Source organism: Pleurodeles waltl, chromosome 2_2, assembly GCF_031143425.1.
Source record: "Pleurodeles waltl isolate 20211129_DDA chromosome 2_2, aPleWal1.hap1.20221129, whole genome shotgun sequence".
NCBI classification, from domain to species: domain Eukaryota; kingdom Metazoa; phylum Chordata; class Amphibia; order Caudata; family Salamandridae; genus Pleurodeles; species Pleurodeles waltl.
In genome coordinates this window covers 340,886,891-340,901,133 of record NC_090439.1, presented here as the reverse complement: position 1 = coordinate 340,901,133, position 14,243 = coordinate 340,886,891, and the positions used below count along the sequence as shown (strand labels likewise).

Below are 14,243 nucleotides of genomic sequence, written 5' to 3'. Positions count from 1 at the left end.
TGTTCCACCTGTATTGTGGCTGGAAGATCGACTCAATGCAGCTGGAGGTACGATGCACACCACCCACTAATGGAGGCTGATATCGACAGAAACCCACGCAGCACGGTTTTGAGATACTATGCAACCGGATTTTCAATGCAACATCACTGGGTGCAGAAAATCAACGCAAAGCCTGCCTGGACCCGAGGTGCCTGTCAGGATATACGCATTGCTCTCTTGCGGGAGAGAAGAAACTATGCACGCCGACCCGACCGGAGGAGGAACGATGCACGGTCTCACTTGTGAGTGAGAAATTGATGCATTGCTGGCCTTTTTTGACACACACTCACCAGTGCAGCTTTATTTTGACGCTACCCAGGTACTTTTGTGAAATACCATTCTCACTGTTTTCTAAGGATTAGGACTCTTATTTGTTTGAAAATTCATAACTTGACTTATGTAAGTTGTATTTTTGTCATTTCAGTCTTGTCTTGTTTAGATAAATATTACTTATTTTTCTAAACATATGTTGTATCATTTTGTAGTGTTTTCACTGTGTTACACATTGCTTCTGAAGTAAAGCCTGCTAGCTCGTGTCAATCTACAAAGGGGGTCAGTAGGGGTTAACTGAGGTTGATTCTCATTTACCCTGACCACAGCGAGGGTCCTTGCTTGGACAGGGGGTAACCTGACTGCCAACCAAAGACCCCATTTCTAACACAGTCCTTCCAACAGTCTAGCTGAGTAACAGTCTTTGATGCAACAGATAATTTCTCACAGAATCCAGTTGTAGGTCTAGAAGTATCTTATTTGTTGGGGTCAGAGACCCAGTACTTACACACATTTGTAACAGAATATACAAAAAACAACTCACCTCCATATCAACGTTCTTCCAAGTAGAGTCAAAATACAGCAAATTACATGAAGCGAATGAATGCAATGCACAGTATACCAAATTACAATTGTAAAAGATTTATTTTAAAAAAATTCACAAATGTTAACAGCAAATGAATAGCTGCCCAACACCCCCAAACAATAAAAAAACACATTGTCTAAATGCATACCGTTCACAACCAAAATATCATACTACATTCCACACCATTAAAACACTAAATTAATTCAGTCTCACACAGTGCCAAATTATGTTTAATAAAGTTGATCCTCAAAATAATAGTTATTATGTGAATACCAGCTATGCAATATTTTACAAATCAATTCACATATTCAGTTATGCATCGCTTTCAAGATTCACATTCTTCGATTACCTAAACAGATTTGTTATGGGAGTCAACCTCAAAGTTCTCCATGATATATTCAAAAACTAGAGTGGTAGCTGCATGGCTGAGGAAAAGGTGCTGACATGCCTTTCGATGTCCAGTGGTCAGTCGATCATGCACCTACATCAGGGGGCACACACTGATGCATATGGCAAAAGATTAAAACATCCAGTCAGATAAAAGAATTACATTACACAGGTAATGGGTGCTCAGGGAATCATGGCCTGGGTCACATGTGTATAGCTTACACGTCTGGGAGAAATACACCATTCTTGTAGCAAAGATCATCTACATGAAGAACCTATCTCGTAGTAAGAAGATATATGTGAAGATTGTGGCTTAAGGGGGTAGTACCTCTTGTATTGAATTTTGTCATCCTTCCGGGAGCATTTTATATCAGTGGCCAGGTTATGTAATGAGGAGGAGCCCTGTAGATATCCAAGTATGTATTTGCTGGAGGGCCCTCTTATTCCATTTACTGTCCCAAAAGTTGGAGCCCTTCAGTCCAACATTAGTGGGACTCAGAATATCCCTTTGCGCTACCTTTCTTTCGTCCGACTGGATGTTTTAATCTTTTGCCTACACATCAGTGTGTGCCCTAATGAAAATTTGTGTTGTCAGCTGACCAGAGGACACTGAAATGCACATTGCACCTGTTCCTCAGCCATACAGTTATCGCTCTAATTTTTTTAATAAAACACGGTAAACTTACGTACCAGGTTGACTCATGTAACAAATCTGTTTTAAGAAATCCAAAGCTTTCCCTTCCCCTCTTTGCTTAAACGACGGTAGTCTGTCGTTTGTATCCCTTCTTTTTTCCCATTTATGGATATTGTCCTTTTTTTGTTTCTGGTATTTACGGAGAGTCGTCTCGATGCCACTGAACTCCGCCGCTGATTGGCTGCCCATACCGTGACCTTTCTATTTGACCCACAAGCCGCATTTGCTTTTCAGGAATGCGACACCTGGGGTAGGTCTCTGGCTACAGACTGTCAGCTGAAACTGAGCAATATCGCTCCCACGGGCGCTCTCCTCCTTTTCTTTCACTTTGATTATCCGCATAGTGGCTAATTAGATATTTATTTTACTGTGCAATAGTGGAGGATGACCTGGTCCTCACTCCCGAAGTATTCCCTTCGTTCTCTGATTATGCAAGCTGATTTATTGGCTACCCATCCTGGATTACAATATATTCTTTCCACTTTACTTTGAAGTGATAAACTCTTACGTAGAGTGAACAACTAAAATTGTGTTTTGCTTTTGTTAATCTCTATTTTGCATTTTTGTTGGCTCAGCCTGCATTCCTGTTGAAACATGAAGGTTGTTACAGAAGTAGGGGCTAATGAAGCGATTGTGCCTCACCTGAGATTACTAACTAACCACACTGACAATCTGCATACTGTGTATTATACGTTTATCAACATCAATGTACACATTATCAGACCATTACTAACTCTTCCTTCTTTGAGTATGTGCTTGTTTCACAGTATTACCCTTCATTCTTTCTGTACCTATGTAGATACAACAACAGCCTAATGGTACCCTTATTCCGATGGAGACCCATCTCTATTTGAGGATGGTAAGCAGTGATGCGCCAGAATATTCTTTTACCACCTAGCATGACATCACATTAGCACTGAGTGCCACATCACTTTTTATACTTCTTATATATATTTAATGTATTTTGGCCTCTGTTGATGGATCCTGAAATTGTGCGGTCCATATATTTTGTGTTCTTTCCACAGGTCTGTCTTGACTATTAGATGTGTAACATGTTTGAGTAAGTTAACTCAAGTTTTTTTTTTTTTTTACACACAGTTCTTTACACAATGTCGTTTTCGCTGTAGCTTAGGATAAGTTTTTTGTGTGTGGTCCTGATGAAGCACCAGTTTATCTGTTAGGACTTTTTGAGGCATGAAACATGTTGACCTTCTCTAGTGGTTGAAGTAAGTTGCTTCCTCGATTATTCTGTTAGAGTGTGGGAACATTTTTTCCTTTTCACTCTACTCGATCAATAAAGTATGGGTTTTGAAGGTTCCCAAGCCAATTTTATCTAATTTTTTTCTTTCCAGCTTACCTTATTTTGCCTGTAGGTTTAAATTTTCCCTAACTGTTCTAACCACAGCACGGATTACCAATAAAGATCTTCGGCAAAGAGCCCCCTAGTGGGGCCCATCAGACATTGCAGTGTCAGTCTGACAAGGAGCGAGCCCTATGATGAAGCATGACATCTAATGGATGTGTCAGGGCTCTTGCTTCTATATATAGAAGTGCTGAGTGGACTTTTGGCTTCTTTTTGGAACAGTGTACTTCTTTTTTTGACAGTAGTCTAAATTGAGACATTGCTGGGAGGAACACCCCCTATCGTACAAGTTCATGAACAAATCTTGAAAATATAATGAGTCAACCAAGCCAACAATTTTCTGGCTCGTAGTGGCAGCTGATCATCAGCATGGGAGTAATAAACTGTTGGAACAAAATGTTCCCTGCCCAATTTTGTATTTGTTATCTGGAAACCTATTTTTTTTTCTGACCTTGCCTCACAGTAACCTAGTGTGTGTGCAGAGACCTATCCCTGTCCATTACAGGAGTGAAGTCCTGGCAATGGAAAAATGTACAAAGCATGCTCTGTCACCGACAGTGGACTACTGTCCCAGTTTTGAGTTAACCATGTAGAGCAATGGAGGCAGCTTACTCTGATTTTTGAATCCATAGTTGGGACCAGTTCATTTGTCTGTGCCACTGCAGTGGAGGCTAACATCCCCAATGCATGTTCTGAGTGTTCATGGCCTGTGTGGTAAACACATTTTGTATTTGAGCAAACCAGAGTAATGGAGGGATGTGGATTCCATTTTGGAAGCAACTGGCCGGTTCTCATTGATAATCTAGAGGTGATTTCTTTTTCCAGATATCAGAAGTGTATTGCTGACATTACCAATTCTAGAGTATGGAGACCTAGCCAACAAACTAGGCACAGAGGAGACAAGTCTCCTTTACAAATTCAATTAGGCATTTTGCTGTGAGGAGCTGCTGATTAATTTTCCTCTAACACTGCTTTTTAGTAGTTAGGTTCATTGATCCGAGTGCTCCATTTGCAGGCCGTAAGAGAACATTTTCACTTGTGGCAGTCATTACATAAAAAACAAAGGGCAGATAATTTGGCTGGGTGTTTAAACCCTGACCCAAAAGTCTAAGTGTGTTTGTGTGGGGCAGTTGTCTGATAGCACACAACTTTTAAAAACAAATGTTTTTCCAAAGATGTCTCACAAAACCTGTTGAAGTTGTGATTGCTTTATCAAAAAAAGAATGGCTGGTAACCCTGTGATGCAGGGTTTGTGAAACTGCTTGATCACATTTGGTGATCCTTCCTGAAAATTATTTGGGGTTTAAAGGATTCATGAAATCTAGGCATCAATATTGTGAAACTCTTGGGTCTAGCTGGGCACTCGGACTGGAATTGCTCAGGTTTAAAAGAACCTTAGTCACCCTATTGGAAACCTCTTGAATATGTGTAGTGATTTCACCCACAATTCAATTGTTGCCCTGTAGTGTTTGAGGTCTAAGACCCGTCTGCCAGCTAGGCTTTCACGATCACCAATTGTTAAAACTGGGATTTCTGATTGTCCCCTGTAAAAGCACAATGTTCTAGTCAGGGCAAGCTAGACACATACCTATAAATAACCTGTGCTCACCTCCTGGTAGCTTGGCACAGAGCAGGCAAGGCTTATCTGAAGAGGCAATATGTAAAGTAGTTGTGTAAAGTATTTTGTGCAACACACACGGTGACAATCAAAACACCACAAAAAGGATCCCATACAGGTTTAGAAAAATAGAGAATATTTATCTGAATAAAATAAGACCAAAATGACAAAAATACAATCAGTAGAAGTTAAGATGTGAATTTTTAAAGAATAAATTGAAAACAGTGCGTAGTCACTAGCGGTATAAGGGTCACTTGAGGTCACAAAAGACTGGTGCAGATCCAAAGTTCAGGCTGACTGCGATGAAGGGTAGGCCAGCTACAGAACCCACGCAGAGTCCGCTGAAAAAGTACCTGGCTGGAGCAAGCACCAACGTCGAGGAGCAAATGTGAAGGTGATGGTTCAATGTTTTGCACGCAGTCGGGAAGTGGCATCGTCGGCGAGCACCATGGAGATGAAAGTAATGCATTGTCATTGAGATGCACAGATCATCCTCATCAGGCCGTGCAGGCTGTCAAACAGCCTCTGTATTTAAGGGGTGCTGTGTCAGTTCGGACCAGTGCAGTGGTGACAATGAAATAGGTTTTGCAGATATCAGCACAGGACACACTTCTAAGGCCCAGGACTGAAGGGGGCACCTCAGGCAACAGTAAGACTAACAGATGACAGAGCCCAGAAGCACCAGGAGAGTTCCAGATAGTCTTTGATGTCCCTGAGACTGCAGACAAACTGGTGGCAAGTCAGCAAGCCCTTGGAGTCACTCTGGGTTTAAGGGAGATGTGTCCATGTCCTCGAAAGGGCAGAGATCAGCAGGCAACAGGGCAGCTCAGCAAAGCAGAAAAGCAGTTCTTCAGACCAGTCAGTGCAGGCAGAGTGGCATTCCTTACAGCACAGCAGTCTTTTCCAGCAGAGTTCCTCATAAGTCCAGTAATGTACTGATTTGGTAGGGGCAGAGACCCAGTACTTATACCCACATGTGCCTTTGAATAGGGGTGACCAGGAAGAGCGATCACAATGCAGATGAATTCAGATGAGTCCTTTTGTCACACCTACCCCTTCCTGTGTTTTGGCTGTCTACAGGGAAAGCACAAAGTGTAGCTGTCACCACCTCCAGAATTGTATCGGAGACAGACTACAAGGCACACAGAGTTGTACGACCAGAAAAATGCCCCCTTTCTAAAAGTGGTATTTCTAAAAATAGTAATGTTAAATCTGACTTTATCGGTAAAGAATATTTATCATTACCATAGCAATAATATGAAACATAATTAGGTGTGGCCAGTGCTGTATGTAGTAGGCGTAGTTGTGGGCGGAGAAGAACTTGCATGTCATTTATATCATGTAGTAATAGAAGGGAGGGGGTAAGAGAGGGCAGCAGAGGTAGAGTTTCTCTGAGGGTACACCCCACCGACTGCCAGTAAGGTTGGATGGATGGGCAATCGTGTAGGATATGGAGTAGGTCGCAGTGAGGGTGGGGGCAGCATCAGCAGGAGGCATGAGACATTAATCCTGCAGACAGTAGCTTCTGGGGAGTCCACTTCCGGTCATGTAGTGTCTTGAAAAGAGTGAATTTCAAGTGAGCCTCCTGTGCCCCACAATCCCTTGCCTCAATCAGGTCAGCCAAATCCTCCATCGTATTCTATCTGTAGTTGCGCCTGCCATTTAACTTTGAGAGAGACCAAGAGGAGGAGTGAAAAAAAAAAGTGGCGGTTTAGCAGGGTATGTGTACCAGATATGACTCCACGAAAAAGGCCCCAGTTTTCTAAGTAGTGAAGTACTGGGGAGTGGGAGAGCAGCCAGGGACATGCCCCCATGCAGCGTCTGAGGCAGTGCTGGAGCTGTAGAAAACGCCACGAGTGATGGGTAGGTAGATCGAATTCCTCCTGAAGATCCGTGAATGGTTTTAGTTGGCCATTGGTTAAGAATTGACCAATACGCAGAAGGCCTCTCGATCGCCACTCCCCCCAATCTATAGCATTCCCCCCTATTGTGAATCCTGCATTGCCCCAGAGCAGAGCACTTTCATGTATCAAGGGATCGACTCCCAGTAAGCGATGTGCCTGTCTCCAGGAGTTCCTCATGGCTTGGTCATGGGGTTGATAGGCTGAGATATGGTGTCCCCTGCACCGTAGAGCACATTGAGTCCCGGTAGGGAGCGCAAAAGCATTTGTTCTACCTCCACCCACATTGGCATGTCTTGAACTCCTGGTAGAAGCAAAACTAGTTGGGATAGGTGCAGTGCAAGGGCATAATGTTCCACTGAAGGTAGACCTAGCCCACCAAACTCACGCCAGGCTAGTAATGTAGCCCGGGGCAGCCGAGGACGCATCGACCCCCAAACAAAGGCTCGTATGCGACGGTCCACATCTCTGAGGAGAGTCAAGGGGATCTGTAAAGGCAACATGCCAAGAACATATAAGAACCTTGGCAGGGTAACCATGCGTACCGACTGCGCTCCACCCCAAATGGAGAGACCAAGATGTGACCATTTGTCAATGTCCCTTCTTGTGCTGGCAAGTAGCAGGTCTAAGTTATCTGCCACCATATGTTCCAAACCTGTATTGATATAGATACCCAGATATTGGAGACGTGACTGCTTCCACTTAACCAGGAAGTCCTGTACGGTCATGCTTACTGTCACTGGGGATAGAGGCAGCGCTTCACTTTTATCCCGGTTTATCTTGTAGCCGGAGAAGGACTCCGTCAACTAAAAAGGTTCGCAGGGACTTACCTGGGTCGGAAAGAGTTAGTAAGATATCTTCGGCGTACAGGTAAATGGTGGAGCTACCACCAGGGGTGGGTACTCCGGTAATGTGGCTTGATCTTTGAATCATTGCCTCTAAGGGTTCCACTGCTGATAGAAACAGTAACAGCGATAAAGGGCAATTTTGTCGGGTCCCCCTCCTGATGAAGATGTCGGACAGGAACCCACCGCAATTGACCTGTGCTGTTGGCGAGCCATACAATAGGCGCACCTTATTGATAAAACTGGCCCGAGCCCAAACCGCTTTAGAGTTTCGAAGAGGTACCACCATTCTATTCTATCAAATGCCTTCTCGGCATCTAGGGAGTCCCGTGCTGTCCAGAGGGCATGTAGCACGGTTCGTAGATGGTTCCTAGAAGAGCGGCTGGGACGAAACCCACTTGCGTGTGGTGAATGAGAGATGGGATGACTTTCTTGAGGCATGCCGCTAGGATTCCTGCCAGTATTTTGACGTCCCCGTTAAGGAGGGAGATGGGGCGGTAACTGCCACAAAGAAGAGGGTCCTTCCCTGGTTTGGGTAAGACTACTATGGAAGCTTTGTTAGAGACCTGTTGCAAGGTGCCTGTTTGATCCACCCCGGGGAATGCCTCGCATAGAGAATCCACTGTGTCTGCTCCCATCCATTTATAGAACTCTGCCGAGAACCCATCTTCCCCAGGGTCCTTATGATATGGGAGTTTAGCTATTGCTTGTGTGATCTCTTCCTTGCTGATGCCCCCCTCTAAAAGAGCCCTACCTGCCTCCGAGATGCTTGGTATACATGCCTTCTCAAAGAATGTGGCCAGTTTATCATGGTCTTCTACAGTTTCAGGAGTATAGAGGGTCTGATAAAAGCAACCAAACTCATCCCCTGTCACCTGGGTGTGTGTGTGATAATCAGGCCATCAGGGCTACGTAAGGCCAGAATGGCCATTGTTGCTTTGGCGGAGTTGAGCAGCCAATAAACGCCCACCTTCTCTCCATGCTCGTAATGGAGACCTTTCAACCGCTGTAACGCGTATTCTGCTTGTGAGGTGAAGAGAGCATTAACTTCTATTTTGGCCTGCTCCAGGTGATGTCGGGTAGAAGGGGAGGGGGCTGAGGTATATTTGCGCGTAGTCTGGACTATGCAGTCTTCCAGAGCCTGCTGGCTGTCACGCCTCTGGGTACTGGCGATGGCAGCGTCCCTCATGAGTTGGCCCCTTACTGTTGCCTTTGCCTCAGCCCACAACAATTGTGGGAAGGAGACTGAGCCCTTGTTATTGATTGTGTAGGTAGCGACGTGGGAACAGAGTTGTTCCTCCCCCTTGGCGTTCGGTATGTGGACACCTGTAGACGCCATGGCTTGCGCCCTGGTGACACCAGTCCCAGCTCAAGAGCCAGCATACCCGGGGAGTGGTCAGACAATGCGGTCGGTAAGATCTGGGACTCCCTGGTCATATGAAGCAGTCGGTGGGTGATAAGGAAATAATCCAGTCTGGATTGGGTCCCATGGACCGTGAGACATAAGTGTATTCACAGTCTGATGGGTGGGAAAGGCCCATCAGCCCATGATCCGAGAGGACATCCCCAAAGAGTGCCCGATCTGCGTTATTGCCTACATCAAGGCCACCTGTACGAACCAGGATAGCATCTTGTGCTAGGTTCCAATCCCCACCAAGTAAGTACTGGGAGGCTCCGATCTCGGTCAGCAAACAGATTTAGAGAGAGGAAGAAAAGCCGTTGTAGCCCGTAGGGGCGTAGATAGAGCCAACACAGATTGTGGAGGTGCCCAATTTGAGCTTGGCAAGAACGTATCATCCTTCTGGGTCAGTCCACGTTATGAGGAGTCTGAATTGTAAGGATCGACGGATGAGAATCGCTACCCCACATTTTCTCCCAGAGCCGTGCGCTTCTGAGTGCACAGATGGAGCTCCCACTGAAGAGCACCTTACCTACCCAATCTCTGCGCAGTTTCTCTGATTCCGAGGGGGAGAGGTGCATTTCCTGTAGAAGAGCGATGTCCGCCCTCCTGAACCGTCAGTATGATAAGACTTTTTGCCTCTTGATGTAGTGAGTCAGGCCATGGACGTTCCATGAAAGGACCGTCAACGAAACTGTTGTACCCATATCAAAGCTGAGTCTGTCGGGTCTTTGAGGACATTTGGTCCCCTTTATTTGAGTATCCCAAAAGGAGAGGCACTATATTAGTGACAATTCAGGGGGGAGCACCAGGAGGAGGGGAGGGGGCTTTGGTGGGGACCCTCGGTCATTGAAAAGTAGAGGGGCAAGTGAGCCAGTCAAGAAGACAAAGAGGGAGAGACAGGAAAGAATGTGTGGGGAGATAGGACAGGGACAGGCAAAACCAGAACATTATAGAATAAAAGAGAGTACAGTAGAAGGCTACAAAGGGTAGGGTGGAAAACGGGGGGTAAGAGTAAATTGATGCAAGAGATGATATACGTAGCTGGGGCCAATTGGAACCGAGGTAAGCACCTCGCTACAGTGAGTCCTATTAAGCTGCGGGTCAGAATCTGCGTGTCCTGCGTGCCAGATGAGCTCACGGGAGGGTCCGGGGGTGGAGGGGCCGGCGACAAACAGCCAGTAGTGATCAGTGTAAGGCAGAATATTCAGAATATTTCAGGGGACACGGGGTGTAGTGCATCGGGGGGCAGGAGGGGAAGCAGGAAGAGAGCCGGGGGTGCTCCCAGAATGGACAGGTCTCAGCATGTTGCGGGTATGGAGGGAAGGGGTGTTTATCATGCTGGGGCCAAGAGCATCGTAAAGAAACCTATGAGGTTCCTGTGTCCAGATGAGTAGTCTGTACTGGGAACACCCCTGAAGGGGGGGGGAGGTATGGGCATGGCTTCAGGCCGAGGTTGATGCATGGGGTGCGGAGGGTAGACATTTTGTGGTGCAGGAGGTGGGGAGAGAAACAGGGGGATGCCAGGGGGCCACCCCAGAATAGTGGACGGGTATATGCATGGGGTGTGGGGTCAGGCAGACTCCTGGTCTGAACTCTGTGGGATGTTCTCCAGTGGTCAATGACCCGGAGGAGTCACGGACAAGCATAACAGGTGAATGAGCCTTGTCAGAATGAATGCAACCAATAAAGGGTCCATACTCATAATCATAATCCTAACAACAGTTCCAAAATATCTCAGGGAATGCAGTTAACAGCCTAACCAAGGCAACCTTTAACCAGAAACACACAAGGCTTATGCTATACCCACGGAACCCTGTACAAGGACAGTTCACAGAAAAAAGTACGCCCAGTCAATCATGTGTCGTAACAGGCATATATGCAGAGGTAAACAATATCAGCAGGACCAATAAGAGCAATAACAAAGCCAGCAACTCCAGTCATGGCAGAAGTAGGCATATATATGGGAGAGATGGACGGGGTACTTAGCTGGCCAGCAGGTAAGTGCACGCTCAGGGCTATTGGATGAGAGATCCTGGCTGCTTCATAAGTTCATCTGCAGAATGTGTTGGTTTCAAGGGGGATCGGGATTTGTCTCTGCCTTGATCCTGGGTGAGAGCAATCACAGCCTTGAGAGCATGTTCTCGGCCTTCCTGTGATTTCAGTGAGCGATCATAGGTCCTCCCCCTCTTCTGCATTGCAGCATGATGATTAGGAGCAGAGACGGAGGGAGGTTCTCACAGGGCAGGGGAGCTTGGCTTTGGGTGAGGAGGGGTATGGTCCATGGGTTGTGTGGTAAGGCCTTCCAGAAAGGAACAAAGGACTGCTGGTTCGAGGAAGTCTAGATTTACTATCCTGTGTGATCCACATACGGGCAGGCCCAAAGAGCCCAAATTTGATATCCAGTTTCCTCAGTTGCGGTCATAGGGCCAAAAATGCTTTCCGTTTCTCATCAGTTTCTCTTGAGAAGTCTATGGCCATCCATATTTCGTGACCATCTAGGGAGTAGGGGCCTCAAGTTCTGGCAGCAGAGATGACTTGGCGGGCCTGCTCGTGGCGTAGAAAGCATGCAATGATGGGACGTGGCTTTCCTGAGTTAGCTTTATGCAAAGGACAGATTCCATGGGCCCTTTGAAACTTCATTAGCAGGGAGAAGGTGAGGCCTGTGAGTTCGGGTAGGAAGTCTTTGAGGAAAGCTTTGACATCTGAGTCTTTCTTTTGTTCTGGTATTCCCAAAAAAACAGACATTGTCCCTCCAACTCCTGTCCTCTAAGTCCATGATCTTTGCCCGAAGGAACTGCAGCTCCGTGTCCTGTTCCGGCAGCATCGCAGGTGGTCCTCAACAGTTGTGAGGCGATAGTCTAAGTACGTCACCATAATTTGAAAACAAGTTATGTCTGCCCATATGGAGGTGGAAGCCATAGAGAGGTCTGAGAACTTTGATTCCATTGCTTCCAAGCGGCGTCCCAAAGCAGTCATTCCCTGGAGTATACGTTCTGTGGCATCAGCTGAGTGGGGGTCGGCCAGCGGGGTCACGAGCAAGGAGGGATCGTCTGCGACGCCATGGGTTTAGGTTGCGCAATAGCTTCTGAGAACAGCAGTTGGCGGGAGTGTTTACCTGACGATTTCCCCTGGGCATCGCCACCCGGGGAGGGGGGTTCAGTGGAGCTACGGAGTATCTTCTTGACTACAGGGATGCTGTGCGGTAGCGCGGAGACCGTAGGTGTCCCCTTCCTATTGGAGGTCCGGTATTAGGACCCCTCTGTGTGCTCCATGGGGGCCTGGTGGTTGTGCGATTCCAGCAGCAATAGGCATATGTAGCCTGATCTGTTCACGGGGTGTACCACTCCGTTGACGGTAAGCAGGTTGGTCCACAGGCATCTCAAATGCCCTCACCGTAGCCCATCTTGATCAGGCCCAACCACGGCATGCGACTCAGTCACATACTGTGCGTAGTGTGTCTCATCGGCGCTAGACGGTCCCGCAGTAGGTGCTAGCGGGTCACACAGGCGTGTGGTACTCTCTTGATACGGGTGTCAGACTGCACCTCCAGAAGAGTTCCCCACTATGGAGAGGGGGTTGTGCGGCGTGGACCAGTACCCATATGACCAGAGCCAGCTGTATAATGCCACCACGGAAGCTCTGCCAGCTGCTTCCTGAGAAAGGTTCTTCTTCCGGACCCAGCCGCTCCAGGGGTAACCGGCTGCAAGGTATAGGTCTATGGGTCTAAACGGAGGGGGGGACACAGTTGAAGTAAGCGGCTGTAGGAGTGCACCCCCACTAGTGCATTGGGGACTCTGCACATCCCATTGTGAGGGACACCCTCTGGTCGGCATGGAGAGAGAGGCCGCTCGCTACACAGAGCCTTGAACCTGCCCAGGAGGAGGGGGAAAAGGCAGTCAGCCCCCTCCGACCTGTTCTCGTGCCCCTTTCCTCTGTGAGCCTCCTGGGAGCTTGGGGGAGCTGCAGCGGGGCCCCAGTGGTTCCATATGTGTGGGCAGATCCAGGCCACTGATGTGCAGCCGGGCGTGATCCGCCTCAGCAGCCTCTCCAACTTTGCACACTTCCCGTGCAAGGAAGTAATCGAGGCCGCTGCTCCTCACATGGCAGAGGGTTGCGGCACTCTGTAAGCCCCCACTGCTTCTTGTGGGTGGGTGGGTAATGGACTTCTAAACACCCGCCAGTTCAGGGCGGACTCGTGAAGCAGGGGAGACACTCCCGGCGATCAGCTGCCCCTCCATTCCCCCCAGCTCAATCCAGTGCTCAGAGCTCTCGATTCAGGTAGCCATTTCTCTTTGCGGCCAGGCCACGCCACCCACTAGTAGCATTTAATTTACAAGGCTAGTGTATATATGGTATACCACTTTACGAGTAAATTAAATATGCCATCTGTGGATACACTGTTACCCCGTTTAGGGGAGAAGCACATGCACTTTGGCACTGGTCAGCATTGGCAAAGTTTCCAGAGTCCTAAGGCCAACAAAATCATACAGCAAAAACGTGAGGCAAAACCAGCAAAACATTTGGGAGACGACCACCCTGAGGCTGACAGGTCTCATACCAATGTTTATTCAATGCCTAAGGTGATGCCTGATTTTTGCCTTGTGGGGCATTAGGCATAAGGTCTGGGAGCAGGCTGTACTTTCAAGCTCATTGTTTGACCTGATATCCTTAGTGTAGTTTTCACTATTTGCCCTCTGGCATGTTTTTCTGGCTCATTTGTGCTGGCTTTTAGGATTCTGGACACATTACCACTGCTGACCAGTGCTAAAGTGCAGGTGCTCTGTACTCAAAACTTGGTAACATTGCATTCACCACAATTGGCATATTTAATGTACTTGTAAGTCACTAGTAAAGTGCACTCTATATGCCCAGAGCCTGTAAATGAAATGCTTCTAGTGGGCTTGCAGCACTATTGTGCCACCCACTACAATAACCTCTCAAACATGCCTCAAGCCTGCCACTGCAGAGCTTGTGTGTGCAGTTTTACACTGCCATTCCAACCTGACAAGTGCACCCACTTGCAGGCCCAAACCTTCCTTTTTATTACATACAAGTCACCCCTGAAGTAGGCCCAAGGAAAGGGTGCAGTGTATTTAAAATGTTGGGCATGTACAATTGAGTTTAATATGTCCAGGTAG

The 14,243-nt window shown here is 47.3% G+C and overlaps 1 protein-coding gene across 1 annotated transcript in view; it reads right to left on the bottom strand.

Moving 5' to 3' along the window:
• Positions 1-8,144, bottom strand: part of LOC138276099 (uncharacterized) — a 233,974-nt gene extending 225,830 nt beyond the window's left edge. The window contains exons 1-2 of the mRNA XM_069219156.1: positions 7,922-8,144; positions 7,689-7,808 (exon numbers count right to left, since the gene is read on the bottom strand). Of these exons, the coding sequence (XP_069075257.1) occupies positions 7,689-7,808; positions 7,922-8,144 (343 nt within the window). The remainder of the gene's footprint in view (positions 1-7,688; positions 7,809-7,921) is intronic.
• Positions 8,145-14,243: the final 6,099 nt, after the last annotated feature.